This window comes from Papio anubis, chromosome X (assembly GCF_008728515.1).
Source record: "Papio anubis isolate 15944 chromosome X, Panubis1.0, whole genome shotgun sequence".
NCBI lineage: Eukaryota > Metazoa > Chordata > Mammalia > Primates > Cercopithecidae > Papio > Papio anubis.
The window spans coordinates 5,542,453-5,558,503 of NC_044996.1; the positions used below are offsets into that span (position 1 = coordinate 5,542,453).

Here is a 16,051-nt window from a genome sequence, read left to right on the forward strand (position 1 = left end):
TCCCTGGAGGAAGGAAGTCCACATGGAAAAAGAGAGACGGTCTCCAGGTGGAGATGCATCTTCAGAGACTTTAAAAACAGCTTTCAGCTTGTGTTCTAGAAATGAACCAAAGATGACCTGTGTGTGTAGCCCCTAGGCTGGAGGAAGGCCTTGCTTATTGTTTAGACGTGGGATGTGGCTGGCAAAGGGCCTTGCAGCAGCATCTCAGCTGTCGTGCAGCATTGCTCATGTTTCTCTATGTTTTCCTTCACAAGACTGAGACCTGTTGGCTCAGAAACCCATCAGCACAAAACTGAATTTTTCACACATTTGATTATTTGAAACGTGGCACTGCCAAGCAGATCGTTAGGCATTCAGAGCCTTGCTGGCTTCCATACCCTGCCAGTCCTCACCTAACATCTGCTAACCATAGATAAGATAGAATCTTATGGTTACGAGACTCCCAAGCCACTTTGCCCAGCTGCTGATATCACCTATACCCATAAGGTCCTTCTCCAATTCCCATCTGCACCATCAGTTCTCCTGCCTTCCTCCCGTTCTGATGGTGACCCTGGAAACACAGACTCTGGACAGTCTGTCCCCTCCCTGCATTCCCTGTCCAAGCACCACCCAATAAAGCTGCCTGTGTGGTATTGCCTCTGGTGATCCTATCATTTTCCTTGATCAACCCCCAGTCCCAAACAGTGTGAAATGAGCTCTTCTGAACTGGGACGTCAGCCACGTATAAGCCGATGACTGTTGGAGCTAAGGTGCATGATTTGAGGTGCACGTTTGGACTGTAAGACTGGCAAGGCCTAAAGGCCATAGGAAAGCATACCATGCAGGTGTCTCCCTGCCTCACTGTTGTCTGGCCTTGCAGCATGCTGGCTATCCTGCTGCTACAGAATCCCTTCCCCCCACTACCGACTGTTTTGGAATTGCAAATTCACAAATCTCAATAGGCTGGCCTTGACTCTAAGCTAAAACCAAAGGATCTGCTCTGGGCTGTTTCAGACTCACCACAGGCTGTGCCAAGCAGAAAGCAGGCATAGCTCACCGCAACAAAGGCATCTTTGACTCTGGAACCCTGGTAGGCTCTAAACACCTGTTAGTGAGGTTCAAAACTGTCACCACACAACACAGATGCAGCCCTGGACCTCGCACATCTCTTGCAGATGCCCATGATGAAGGGCCTGTTCTCCGGTGGGGCCAACTGGAGTGAAGCTGCTCATGGGCACTGTATTTCTGATGCAGACAGGTTGCACTTCTAACTGGTGAGATGTCTGCTGAAAGCTGCATGTTGTGGGATGGCACCCCCCACCCACTGTGATTTCTCCACCCACTCGTGACAGATCAGTCTGAGATCTTCTCTCTAGCATGTCCACTGCCAGTCACTTGTGTCCCAGGACCCACGTCAGTTGCAATTTTAGGTAGTGGACAGACAGCCTAACTCTGCTTCCTCTCCTTCCTCCTGGTCCACACGCCAGGCAGTAGGTTTATCAAATGCAGCTGAGCCCAGGAAGTGATGGATTTTTTTTTTCTTTTTATCGTTATTGTTCTACACTGTTTACTGCATAAATGAGCAGGATGAAAAGGGTTATGCAAACTCATTTTGGAATCTTCTGGAAACACAGGACTTTTTCCTGGCTGCTTCCTAAACATGACGAGTCTTTCTATTCACATCTTGTTTTATGACAGTGTTCTTCTGTGAAAATGTTTTTGTCCCCATGCCACATAGCCCTGCCAGGTGAGAAGGCCTCGGGCAGGGTAGGGGATGATTGAAGCAATGTAAAGCTTTTATTATTGAGTGGGCCATGCTGACTTAGTAAGGATGGAGGAAAAACACAACATCTGGGGAGGTGTGAGGAGGGCATTGTGATCTTGGTGTTGCAGAACTGTTCCCGGAAGCTTTCTTCTCTTGCTGAAGGAAAACTCGCCATGCTGCCTTTGCAAGCAGTTGCAATTTCTGTGACTCCAAACTCACGGCTGCACCCATGACAACATCTGACCTTGCTGACTAGGGGACAGAGGGAGAGGCCCCGGCTCCTCTATGTTGCCCGCGGAGTACCTCCAGATGCCCTCCCTACCAGTCATGGAAAAGCCAAATTATCTGCAAGCAAAACCAGGGGCTGAACTGGATTATGTATCCTGTGTACTGGATACCCTTGTAGCTGGCAGGAGGTGCCATGGTGGGATGTCACAGTGAGGCCTCGATATTCTGTGCTTCCTGACTGAGTTCGGCCATCTTGGGGTGTCCAAATTATGGTACAGTGTGTGTTTGCAGGGGGACCACATGTGCCCTTGGGATTGTAAGTCCCATGTGTGCCCTGCCTTTGTGACAGGGCCTCAGCCCTGGATGACTTTCAGGTCAGGTCACAATAGTCCAGAGCTGTGTCCTGCCTGAATTGATGCCCCAATTGATTGAATTGGCCAAATATAAAGAAAATGTTAATACTGAAATTTAAGAGGGAAACTACATGGCTGTCTAAGATGCACCTCTGTGGTTAGTGGGGTTTGTGTTAACTGGTTCAGTCCAGGACCCCTAACGGCATAAGTGACATCAATATGCAGCTCAGTTTCTCCCTGCTGTGTCAGGTCCTACTGATAATTTCCTGTAAAGACGCCTTGTCCAGAAGGGTGCATGGTTCAGAAAAGGAGCACTGGGCAAAGAAACCAGAAGTTGTAGTAAGGTCAGTATGGTGGAGAAATGCCTGTGCTATTTTTCCCTGTTGTGTCTCCAAGCATGGACTCAAAGGCAGCCTAAATTTGAGAATTACACAAGGATAGGAAAATCTGTATGTATGAAGGTCTCTCTGTACCATCCAAGAGCTAGGAAGGCAGGCCCGTAGAGGACATGGGTAATGAGGGGAAAAAACCTGCCTCTACACCAGCCCCAATCCTGAATCTGTAACCTGTGGTGGCAGCATCAACCACAGCCGGGCAGGCATCTAAAACCCTTGAATAGATGATTCCTGCTCTCTGACAAGAAATTTCAACCAAAAAGTATGGGGAGAGTTGGGGGGTAAGAAATGAAAAGCACTTGTGCAGGTCATGGCACAGTGGCAGAGGCCAATGAAAAGTCAAGCCTACTCATAGGTGTGTAGAACGCTTCCTCTCCCCCATACCTTTCCACGATGTCAGTAGGCTTCTGTGTAATAGCAGGGGAACAGTACTGAAACAAGTGCACATCGCAAACTTCATTTAAGAAGAGTCCCATGCCAGGCACAATGGCTCCCACCTGTAATCACAGCATTTTTGGTTGACAAGGCGGGAGGGTGACTTGAGGCCAGGAGTTTGAGACCAGCCGAGGCAACACAGAGCGACACTGTGTCTAAAAGAAACAAACAAAATAGAAGAAGAAAAAGTATCTAGGGAAATCCAAGACAGGAGGTAAGAACAAAACAAGGACACCTGAGTAAAGTTTAACCTCTGACACCTATAGCTCCAGCAAACAGTAAACAGTCTACTGCATAGTCAGATAAAAATAAACTCTCACCTGAAAGGCCCTTTCTCTTCCATTCCATTTACCCAGGACATTACTACTGGCTTTCATCAAAAAATGTTACAAGGCATAGTGAAGGGGGAAAAGAAATCACAGGTTGAAGAGTAAATATCAGGTACAGACGCAGGTATGGCAGAGATGTTGGAATTGCTGGATTGAGAATTCATACCACTATGATGAATAGGCTAAGGGCTCTAACGGAAAAAGTGAACAACATGCAAGAACAGGTGGGTAATATAAGTAGGGAGATGGAAACTCTTTAAGAAGAATCACAAGAAAACACTAAAAATCTAAAACACTGTAAATAGGCAATAAAAGAAAACAGACAAATTAGATTTCATGAAAATTAAGAACTTTTGTGCATCAAAAAGCACTATGAACAGAGTCAAAATGCAAGTCAAAGACTGTGAGAAAATATCTGTAAATCATATATCTGATAAAGGATATATACCCAGGATGTATAGAGAACTCCTGAAACACGACAAAACAACAACAACAACAACAAAATCAAAAATGGGTAAAATATTTGAATAGACATTTCTCCTAAAAATATATGCAAGTGACTGATGGGTACCAGAAAAGATACCCAACACCACTAATCATTAGGGAAATAGGAATCAAAGGCACAATGAGCCACCTCCTCCCACTCACTAGGATGGCTACTGTTAAAACAAATAAAGCAACAAGGAACCAGGAAATAACAAGTTGGCAAGGATGTGGTGTTATTGGAATCTCTGTGTTGGTTGGAATGTAAAATGTTACAAAATTGCTGTGGGTAGCAGTATGTGATTCCTCACAAAATTCCAAATAGAGTTACCATATCATCTAGCGATTCCCCTTATAAGTGTATACCCGGAATAATTAAAAGCAGAGTCTCAAACAGATGGTTGTAGATCCATATACATATAGCAGCAATGTTCACCATAGCTAAACTGTGAAAGCAGCCTAAGTGTCCCTTGACACATAATTGGATTCAGAAAATGCAATATACATGCAATGGAAAATTATTCAGCATTCAAAAGGAAGGAAATTCTGGCATAAGGTACAGCGTGACTGAACCTGAGGACATTATGCTAAGTGAAATAAGTCAGGCATGAAAAGACAATACCATAGGATATCATTTACACACGGTACATAGAGTGGTCAAATTCATAGAGACAGGAAATAGAAAGCTAGTTACCAGATGAGAGGCAGGAAAAATGGGGAGTTATTTTTAACGGGTATAGTGTTTCATTTTTGTCAGAGGAAAAGAGTTCTTCAGATGAGACATGGCGATGGTTGAATAAGGGTATGAATGTATTAAGACCCCTGAACTGTGCACTTCCCATGGTTAGGAAGGTTTATGTGATATGTGTTGTATCATGATAAAAATAATTTATTAGGAAAAATAAAACAACCCCCACTGTAACAGAAATGAAGGATGTCTTTGATTAATTCACGAATAGGCAGGACATGGCTGAGGTAACAAGCACCAAGCCTGAAGAAATGTCAATCGAAAATCCAGACCTGAAATGCAAAGAGAGAAAAAAGGAAGGAAAAAACAGAACAGAATGTTCAAGAAGTGTGAGACAGTTACAAAAGGCACCACTGTGCATAACTGAAATACCATGCTCAGAAGGTGAGAAAGAAACAAAGGAAATATTTGAAGTGGTAATGGCTGAGAATTGCCCCAATTAATGACAGACATGAAACTGCAGATTCAGGAAGCTCATGGAACAGGAAACAGGATAAATACTAAGAAGTATACATCTATGTATATCATATTCAAACTGCAGAAAATCAAAGAGAAAAAAGTCTTGAGAGAAGCTGGAGGAAAAACAAGTGTGAAAGAAATCCATATTACGTTTCTCTGTTTATCCTCCCAACACTTGGCCGCCTAGCCTGACTCCTGAAAGGGAAATGCACAGCAATGTGAGGACACCAAAGACTTACCTTCTAGCTAGAGGATCAGAGGAAGTCCCCAGGGACCCAGTGAACTTGGGAAAAACCACTGAGAATAGCAAGTGTAAGCAAGAGAACACATTAAATTGAGCAGAAATTCCTGGGCCCAACCTAAGGTGCTCATGCAGAAATCTTCATAGTTACTAAGGACTGGAGAAATGAACTAGTGGTAGATCATCACCCAGTTCTCAGCCATTATTCAGGATGACTCAGAAATACTATGGATGCAAATATCACAGCACCACCAACATCCGAATATGTCTTTTTTCAAGCACACCTGGAAGACTCGCCAGGCAGATTGTCTCTTGGGTCATAAAATAAACTTTTTTTTTTTTTTCTTAAGACAGAGTCTGGCTCTGTTGCCCAGGCTGGAGTACAGTAGTGAGATCTCATCTTACTACAGCCTCTGCCTCCTGGGTTCAAGGGATTTTCCCGCCTCAGCCACCCGAGTATGTAATACCATTTGACCCTAGACTCTAGAACTCTGGGATTTCGTAAATGTTGTTGTTCTCCAAGACTTACCAGAGAATATACAGCTCAACAGGACATGGGATAATCAGCCCAAACAGGAAGTTTCGTCAATGAAATTAAGTATTTCCTCTTTGCGAATGCACTTCAAAATTTGGGTGTTCTGGAGTCTTGCGCAGCTGAATGCAGCTCAGAGCTCCTAGAATCTGAATCCAGAATCAACTCCTTTCCTCTCTGCCACCTGCTTTTTGATCCAAGACACTGTTTTCACTTATTTTGTTAACACTCAAAATCTAACCTTTGCTTACAATTGGTCAAATCCCACCTGAGATAACTTGATTAGAATGCCTTTTAAATACAATCAACTCTGGCTTTCCCAGACAGGCAGAAAAGCACCTGGCCAGTGACTTCTGGGCTTCCCTTCCCGGGAGATTCACCCTCATCTTGCGGGAAACCCTTGCAGATGATAGGTATCCATCACCTAGCCCCTGCACTGTGTTCAACCGCACCGAGACGAGAGCGCTGGACAATTTCCTTCTATTCCTGTCCCAGGTGGAGACTCTTCTCTGTTCATCCACTATCCAAAAGGAACTGCTGAGCAGTTCTCCATTCCAGGCCTTTCTCTCATCCTCTGAGAATCTAGCTCTGGCACCATCCAGCTTCAATAGAATTACCTCCCCCAGAAGGAACTGCAGTTTCCCAAAGCCCGAAAGACCCTGGCTCAGGGCATATACACTCGACTGCTGTCACCTAGAGCCCCAAACCCTCACCCATGTTTTATTTTCCTCTAGTTCTTAGAGGACATGGCACCATCTTAATTTTAGGATTGTGGCTCCTAGACTTCACCACCCTATGGGGAAGGGGTGGGTCTGGCTTACCTAGCCTCTCTACTACTAACCCAGGGTTTTCCGAACAACAGATGCTCAGTGCATGTTTGAAGAAAAAATGAGCCAGTGAACAGGAAAGATTATTCTTTCAATTTTTATTTCTCTTACATTCTCAAAGAAGCCAAGCAAATCCAGGTATACATGTATATATTTTAATTTTACAGGGGAGAGAAAGAGGTATAAGGGAAGAATTAACTACATTTTCATTTCATTATTTCTTTATGAGCTCTATTTTGCTGCTAAGTTCAAGTTTCTAAAAAAATTATTAAATCCTCTGCTACGTTATCTTGCCCCAATTCACAAAATAACAGGGATTTCCCCATGTGGATCAAAAGCAAGAGTCTTACTCCCAAATAACATAAACAGCAATAAGTGTGACTACTGTCATTCATTAACCTCGATGGTGAAGTTCATTAAACTGACCATTAAAAGAACATTTGAACAATTCCAAAGGGAGCAAAGATAAATCTCCAAATCACCGAATAGATAAGGAACCCAGAGAAAACATACAGTGTGTTCACTTCCACCCACTGCCACTGAGAACGCTGATTGCTCTCTTCAAACACAGAGTGAAGAATGGGCCTCATGTCGCATGGGGCAGGGCAGCTGCTGGATGGGGCCCTGACCCCACAAACATTGGCCCTGGCTGCAGCTGGTGCTCAGACTCCCTCTTGTTCCCCGCCAAAAGCCTCTTCATAAAGGGATGGGTAGCAAATGGGCTCTCTTGCATTGACCATGACCAAATAATTTATGACCTTCTCATAGTTGGTTTCAGCATGGGCCTTTGAACCCCACAGGAACTCATAGTGCGCAGGATCACTGCCGGGCACCTGCCGGTACTCCAGGTAGTTTTCCTGCACCCAATCTTGGGTGAGCAGCTTCCTGGGCTCCCCATAGAAAACGTGCTCCATCCCAACATGCACCCCCATCACACTCAACGCTTCCCAGATAACCTCTTCGGGGGCGCAGTTGTCTTTGGTTAAGATCACACCCAGGATAATGATCAGGAGGGCAGCCTTGGGCATACTATGATCATTACCCAGCATGCTATCGCATGAGAGGCCAAGAGCAGTGACAAGGATGTAGGAGGGGCCGGCGGGGTCCACCTCCTTCACCTCAGTGCCAAAGATCAGCTGCATGAACTCGGAGGCTTTGCCGAAGATTACAGGAAAGTAGTGCTTGTAATTTTTGATGACACTCTCCAGCATTTCTGCCTTTGTGACCGGCTTCTTGACTCGATATTTGTGGAGCAGGAAACGAACCAACTCAGCCACCTTCAATTTCAGTGCTTCTTGGAACATGAACTCCAGGTGAGCTAGGTCGACCGAGGTGCTTGGCCCTTCATCTTCTTGACTGCTGGAGCCCTCATCGAATTGGCTCCATAAAGTGTAGTAGACGGAAGTGGAGGAGGAAGAGCCTCCCTGAGGACTCTGGGGAGGACTTGATGACCCAGCAGCAGACACCTCCTCCTCCTCATCCGAGGAGGAGGTAGCCTCCTGCTCCTCGCCTGTGGGATCCTGTGCACCCATCAGGCCCAAGTCCTCTCTTTGGGCTTCAGGGTCTTCATCAGGCTTGCAGTGCGGACTCCTCTGCTCAAGAGACATGATGACTCTGGTCAGGGCAGCAGTCGGGAGCGTGGGCAGGAGCTGGGTGATGGAGACCCACAGGCCTGGGGAGAGAGGGAGTGTGTGAGAAACTTCAGCTGAGAACCAAACCTTGGAGGTTCTAACAAAGGCTGACTTACAGGTCTTCTTCAGTGCTGCTCGGGGGCCTCTTGGGGCTCCTGTCCTCCTGGTCAGCCTGTCCTCTGAGAACCTGAAGGAGGAAGTGAGAGGGCTACTCAGCGTGCAGCTGGCCTGCAGAGATCAAGGCTCTATGAGTGACAGTAGGGTGGATGGGGTCAGGTGCTCTGGGTTCACATGTGTGCTGGGGCAGGTGGGGCCCTTGGTGCACATTCAGGGCGAACACTTCACCTTCACTGCTGACACTGCCTGGGCCTCTACTGCTCTGTGACCTGAGGACACTGTCTCAGACCAAGGCCTGCCTGCTTCCTGGAACTCCTGGAAGAGGAATCGAGGGGCCCTTAGGCAGCAGACTGCAGGCAGAGCCCCGGTCCCTCAGTGCCGTCAAGAGGGCGGGCTGGACACTCTAAGTTCTACACTTTTGGGGTGGATGGTCCCCTCTGCGCTCATTCAGGGCCTTCACCTTTCTCCTGGCAGGGACTGGACTCCACTCCTCTACGTGCCTGGGAATCTCTCAGATCAAGAGCTCACATCCCCGACATGGAACAGAAGGACATGTCCCAACCAACATCTGGACACACCTGCCCAGGGTTTCCCCGGAAGTACAGTAAGAGATGTCCAAATTCAATGGGGTTCATGTGTCCTGGGATGAGGATACTGCCTGGTCCTCATCTTGATGCCTGCAGGGTCTGGAACCCTCCCTCTGTTGACCTGAGGCCCTATCTCCATGAGACACCTGAAGAGGAAGTGAGGGGAGTCCGTCCACCCAGTGGCTTCCCTCAGCTGACAGAAGGGGCAGGGTCGGGCTAGGTCCTCTGTGTTTGGTGAGTAGGGTCCTCTGTGTTTGGTGAGTAGGGTCCTCTGTGTTTGGTGAGTGGGGTCCTCTGTGTTTGGTGAGTGGGGTCCCCTCAGTCTGTACCTTGACTCCTGGCAGGGTCTGGGACCCTCCCTCTGCTGATGTGTGCAGCCCCCTCAGACCAAGGCCAGCCCTCCCTGACACCAGGATGGACGAGGGACCTCAGCAGACAGCCCTGCCCAGGTTCTCTGGGGTGACAGTAGGGGCAGGGCAAACTCTCTTGATTTGAGAGTTTCTCTGGCCTGGTGGTACCCTCAATCCTCCCTTAGGTTCCTCACCTGGACTGCTGGCCAATCCTGGGACCACTGTGTCTGTCGAAGAAAGGGGGTCCCTGTTTTGTCCACACACCCTCTGAGAACAAAGTCCTCACCTCCCTGAGATCCAGAAACAGAGGTGAGGAGGCCCCACATCTGTCACCCCTGCACGGAGTGTCCAGGGCCGACCCCACCAGCTGACCCTTTCGGGTATGAGGTGGGTGTTCCAAAGTCCTCCTGTGGGTTATTCATCTTTACTCCTGCTGGGACTTATATTTCCTCGACCCCCAAACCCTTGAGATGAGCAGACATCTCCCTTTACACCAACGCCTCATCCCCCTGAGGGTTCCTCAACTTCCTGCCGTGGTACAAGTGAGCTTGCCACTTAGCGCCATCCTTGATCAGGCTTCCCCCTCTCCCCCAGATCTAAGAACAGAGTTCACCTAGACTCTGTGGGGTGGCTTCTTTCTGGGCTGGGAGTACCTCCATTCCTCATGAAGGGGGTACACCTTGGGTCGTGCTGATTCTGGGAGTCCTCCTTCTGCTGACCAGGTGTGGATCCCTCTGTTGAATCTCTCAGTGCCCCTGGGATCAAGGTATTCACCTCCCTGAGACTTCTCATCCCCAATCACGTGGGAGAAATGAGAGCATGCCACATGTCATTCCTGCTTGGGGCCACCTGGGGCTGAGAATAGGTGACGCCAGTGTCTGTGAGGTCCTTTGTTCTTTGGGAGCATGGAGGTACCTTCTTATCTTCGGTCCTCACCAAACTTCCTCCCCCTCACTCCTGCAAGACCCTGGATTCCACCCTGTGCTGACCAGGTGTGGCTCCCTCTGCTGAGCTGAGGACGCCCCTTGGACCAAGGCCCCCACTTCCCTGAGACCCGGGAGGCAGAAGTGAGGGGGTACCTCATGGTCACTCATACATGAGATACCCAAGGCTGACCAAAGGAGCAGGTGTCAGGGGGCCTCGTCAGTCTGGGTGCCCTCTAGGTATTCGTATTTACTTCGGACAGAATCTGGCCCCTTCCATTTTGCTGAACCAGAGATGAGTCTTGCAGACCAAGGACAACTTCTCCCTTAGACCCTCTTTGAGAAAGTGTGTTTTGGGGGTGGGGTGGGGCACTTCCCTTCCTCACAGTCCTGCCCGGGGCCTCCCAAGACTGACAGCAGGGGCAGGTTCCCTAGGTCTGGGATGAGAGGTCTGGTGGATCCTTCCTCAGGGCTCTGGGACTCCTCCTTCTGCTCACCTGAGGCCCCACTCCTCATAGCACAGCCCTGTCCCCATTGACACCCGATCTCAGAAGCCACAATGCACCACATGTGGCCACCGTGCCCGGGATAGCCCAGGTCACGATCCCCACTGAGCTGGACCCTGGGGTCCCCTGTGTCCTCCATCTTGTTCCTTCCCTGGTCTCCTAGGGGGCTGGGCCCCACCCCTCTGTGGACCTGAGTCTCTATCTGTCAGATTCCCGAGGCTGAATGAGGAGGCGCCTCGGTCTCAGATGGGGGTGGGGTGGGCCCCTTGTCCTGGGGTGCTGCGTCCCTTCAGGCTTCCCTTGTCTCCCAGCAGGACCTGGGCCCTCCCTCTGTTCTCCCGCGGCCATGCTAACGATACCAAGCCCCTTCCCTTAGTCAGCCCAGGATGCAGACATCAGGATCCGCTTGCCCGCCATGCCTGGAACTTCCCAGGGTTCACTGCAGGGGCACTGACTCCCTCTATGGGGCCTCAGCCCTCCCTCAGGGTCCTGACCCTGATGCCTGGCAGAGCCTGGCCCCTGCCCTCTCCTAACCAGTCCTGCCATGGTCACACCAAGCTCTGACCCAGAGTCCCCTGGGGCTTAAGCGGTGGGGTGGCGAAGGGGGGCCCAGCCTGAGAAGTCCGCCCCCGGCTGGTCCAGAGCTGGCAGCAGAGGTGGTGCTGGATTATTTGGGACCCTCTATCTGGGGTGGGGGCGTCCTCAGTCCTCCCTCAGCGTCTCACTTCGCCTCCTCACAGAGCCTGGGCCCGCTTCCCTCTACCGATCTTCAGCCACCACTCAGAACCAAGCCCTTGCTACTCTCTGACTCCCAGGGCGCAAGTCAGAGGCCTTACATCCGGGCACCTGGAGCTGCTCTGGGTTGACAGCAAGGGCCGAACCGGATTCTGCCGCGGGAAACTTGGGGGGTGGGGTGCGGTGGGGTGGAGTGTGGGGGGGGGTGAGGATGGAGGTGGAGAACCTGAGGCTGTAGGTCACGGTGGTGGTGGCTGGGTTAGGGGTGTGGAGGCCTTCGGCCCTCCCTCAGGGTTCTGACCTTGATTCCAGTCAGAGCCTGGGCCCAGCTTGATAAGCCCGACCCTGCGGGGTGATCCAGGGCTGGCGCAGGGGCGGCGCTGTATTATTTGGGGTCCCGTATCTGGGGTGGGGGGGGTCTTGAGTCCTCCTTGAGGGTCTCGCCTTACCTCCTCACAGAGCCTGGGCCTGCTTCCCTGCGCCGATATCAACCCACCCCTCAGAGCGAGGCCCCCGCTACTCTCTGATCCCTCAAGTGCAAGTCACTGGTCTTACATCCGGGCACCTGGGGCTTCCCTGGGTTGACAGCAGGGGCGGAACGAGATTCTGGCGCGGGGGGAGTTGGGGGTGGGGTGGAGCCTGTGGTGGGGTGGAGTGGAGAGTGGGGCTGAGGATGGGGCTGGGGAACCTGGGGCCGTAGGTCATGGTGGGGTGGGGGGGCCCAGCCCTCCCTCAGGGTCCCGACCTTGATGCCCCACAGAGCCTGGGCCCTGCCCTCTCCTAACCAGCCCTGCGCTGGTCACACCAAGCTCTCACTCCAGAGTGCCCAGCAGCTTGAGCGGCGGAGGGAGGGAGTGGGTCCAACCTCACAAGTCAGCCCCAGATCGGTCCCCGGGTGGTCCAGGGCTGGGAGCAGAGACGGCACTTGGTTCTTTCGAGTCCTCTATCTGGGGTGGGGACGTCCTCAGTCTTTCCTCAGCACCTCACCTTGCCTCCTCACAGAGCCTGGGCCCGCTTCCCTCCACCGGTATCAAGCCGCCCCTCAGAAGGAGGCGTGTCCCTTCTCTCTGCCCCCCAGTGCGCACGTCAGTGACGTCACATCCGGCCTCCAAGCCTGGGCCTTCCCTGGGTCGACAGCAGGGGCTGAACCGGGTTCTGGCGGAGTAGGGGTGGGGATGGGGATAGGGGCCCTCAGTCATCCCTCAGGGGGTCCTGACCTTGATTCCTGGGTCTGGATCCCCATCCTCTGCCGATTGGGTCTGCTCCTCTGGGACCAAGTCTCTGACTCCCAGTCACATGAGGTGGCAGTGAGGGGAGGGGTGTGGTCGGGGTGACAACATTGCCAAGGTCGTCCAGGGCTGACAGGAGGGGCTGAGCTGGATTCTGTGGCCCCTCTATGTGGGGAGGGTGAACCTTCAGTCCCCACTCAGGAGGGTTCTCCTGGCTCCTGCTCTTTGGTGAAGTGATGGGTGGGAGATGATCTGTTTATGTCACCTTTGAGCATCTGCTCAGCTGCACGCATTGCAGAGAATGGCTGTGGGTCCAAGGCTAGATGCTCCCTGGGGGGCTGCAGCACCTGTGATTGTAGGACCTGTGAGCGAACATGCACACCTTCCCATGGGGGCTCCTCCCCAGCCAGAGCTAGACTTTGCAAACCTTTTGTCCTAAAAGATTTATTTTTACAGGGAAGAGGCTGAGCAGCAGCAAGAGATTTGGAGAAGCCATGTGTTTTGAAGGTATCCGACATATCAGAGTCCAGATCAGTGATTTTCATATTTTAATCCTCATTCATATGGTAATAAATTTTACATTGTATATGTACATTATATATGTTATATGTACATCTTGTTTATATACATGTTTTAGACATCATATACATTTACGCTTATATGTATATATACATGCATCTATATCTTTGTATCATATATGTATAATTATCTGTACTTATATATCTTTAGATACATACTCGTTTGTATTTGTAGACTTTATACTATATATATGCACACATATTTTATTAATATCTACTCATAGTATGTGGGTTTCACACATACTTACTATTCTATTCCTAGTTCATTCTTTATATTCCATTAAAATAATAAGTTTTTGGAAGGTGGGTCTTCCCCTACTAAGTTTGTTTCAGGTGGTTGTTAGCAGAACTCTGGAGCCATAGTGTCTAAATCAACTCAAATTTCCTGGTGTCCTGATATTACCCCAGGGCTACTGGCACCAGATTTTGTGGTGTTGCCTCAGGCTTTGCGATGATATGGGGTGGAATGTTAAACACGTTCTCCTACCTATCCTGTAATCTGCCATCTATGCAGGGTACAGACCTCCTCGATTTCCCTGCTGCTCCCTGGACCCAAACACAAGTACTAGTTGAGCACAGTCTTAAGTCATCCCCAGGGCTTTCTCTGTTTTGATGTTGATGTGTGTGTATACACACACACACACACACACACACATATATATATATATGTATTTTTTTTTTTTGTCTTTTCCCTTCTATATTTTTCTGGGGTTGATTTGGGGAGCAGAGCACAGCAACCTGAGCTTGGTTGTCACTTTGGCAATGACAGTTAAGGCACTCACTCTGTATTTAAGTGGCATTTACATCTTTGCCATATTCTGCTCCCCATCAAGGAATATGGTATACAGATCCATTTACTTGAGATTATTCCCTGAGTCTATCAGCAACTTCACACAGTTGCTTCCATAAAGGTCTTGTTAGGCTCTTCTTATTCACATTGTGGATTTTAATGCTGTTGTGAATGGTATATTTTCTATTTTCTATTTTATGCACTAAGTTGCTTTTGTGTGGCAAGGCTCTTGACTTTGCTGTAATGATCTTCTATATGATGTTTTCTGAAGTCTTTTACTCATTTGAATAATCAATGTGTCTATTCTTTTGAATTTTCTATGCGGACAATCATATAGTTAACACATACTATCTGTTTCTTTGCAGTCTTGGTATCTCATTTTCATTTTGTCATCCATAGCTCTGGCTCTTTTTCATTTTGATATTCACTGCAGATGTGGATGGTAATGGTGACAGCATATGTCAATGACTGGTCGCTGCCGTGAATGGCAGAGCTTCTGACATTTCACATTTATATATGCTTGCTGCTGATTTTAGGAAATGGAAGTTCCTTTTAATGTTAGTTTGCTAAACGTTGTTAATTTGTACTTACATAGAATTTCTTTCAGAGCCTTTTCCTGTACCCATTGTCATGACTGTTTTTTTTCTTCTAGTCTATCTTGTATGCAGGGAATTAGAATTGAATTTTTTGCTAACATTTAATCGTATTCTTATTCCACGCATACAGGTGGCTTCTTCGGTTAATCCACTGTTGTGTTGGATATGTGATTATCTGCTTATGAGATGTGCTGCGATATGGGTGAACACTTGCCTCACAAATTCTTTTCATGAGTGCTTGGGTGCCTTCGTCTGTTTTTGAATCCAGGAGAGCGAGCCTGGGAGAATGAGTTGAACAATTGCCCTTGTTTTGGATGCATTGGAAGAGTTGAGATAAGATGGTGATTCATTTTCCCTTGCCACTTGGCTGAACTGGCCTCCAAAATTTCCTGTCCTGGAATATTTGAGGGTAGACTGAACTTTGAATACACTTTCAGTTTGTGGATGTCCCATTGGTTTTATCCATTCACCTCTTCAAGGACATCCTGGTTGGTGATTATGAATAAACTGCTATATACATTCGTGTACACGATTTTCCATGTGAGAACCCAAGTTTCCAATTCACTTAGGTAAAACCTAGGAGTACGACTGATGGGTCTAATGGTAAGTCTGTTTTACTACCTAAGAAAGGGCCAAAAGGCCTTCTAGAGTGAATGTAACATTTTTCTTGTCTACCAGCTATGAATGAGAATTCCACATCCTCTCCCGAATTTGGAATTCTGAGGTATTTGAATTCTATCCATTGTAAAAGGTGGGTAGAGGAATCTTAGTGCTGTTGACATTTGCATTATTAGTGAATAATTAATGGTGATCATCTTTTCATATGTGTATCTTCATTGGTGAATGTATATGTACTTCTGTGTATCTTCATTGGTGAATGTCTTCAAATGATTTCCATCTTTAATTGGATTCTTTGTTTCCAAATGGTTGAATGTTAGAAGTTTGGTATTTATTTAGCGTATGAGTTATCAGACATCAGATTACTAATATTTTCTCTCCATCTATATATTTTTGTCCCTTTCTTCTAACAGTATCTTTTTTTCCTTTTTTTTCTTTTTTTGAGACAGAGTCTCACTCTGTCGCCCAGGCTGGAGTGCAGTGGCGTGGTCTTGACTCACTGCAACCTCTGCCCCCCCCGAGTTCAAGCGATTGTCCTGCCTCAGCCTCCTGAGTAGCTGGGATTACAGGTGCCTGCCAATGTGCCTGGCTAATTTTTGTATTTTTAGTAGAGACAG

General features: G+C 48.5%; 1 protein-coding gene across 2 annotated transcripts; it reads right to left on the bottom strand.

The window, feature by feature from the left end:
• Positions 1 to 6,857: 6,857 nt before the first annotated feature.
• LOC101011440 (melanoma-associated antigen 9) lies at positions 6,858 to 15,925 on the bottom strand. 2 transcript variants are annotated; one of them, XM_003918393.5, is made up of 3 exons: positions 12,611 to 15,925; positions 8,522 to 8,592; positions 6,858 to 8,446 (listed from the first exon to the last, which is right to left on the bottom strand). In XM_003918393.5, exons 1-3 carry the CDS (start codon positions 12,820 to 12,822, stop codon positions 7,437 to 7,439), a joined length of 1,293 nt encoding a protein of 430 aa, XP_003918442.3. In that variant the 5' UTR covers positions 12,823 to 15,925; the 3' UTR covers positions 6,858 to 7,436. The 2 variants fall into 2 exon arrangements, with proteins under 2 accessions (XP_003918442.3, XP_021788465.2); XM_021932773.2 differs by having other exon boundaries at positions 6,858 to 8,592.
• Between the last annotated feature and the right edge of the window lie 126 nt (positions 15,926 to 16,051).

Excerpts from the sequence above, each read along its gene's own strand:
- LOC101011440 (XM_021932773.2), bottom strand. The coding sequence starts at position 12,822 with ATGACTGAGGGCCCCTATCCCCATCCCCACCCCTACTCCGCCAGAACC. Across the intron at positions 8,593-12,610 it reads AGGCTCTGTGAGGAGGCAAG|GTTCTCAGAGGACAGGCTGA; the intron begins GTGAGGTGCTGA and ends TTCCTCCTTCAG.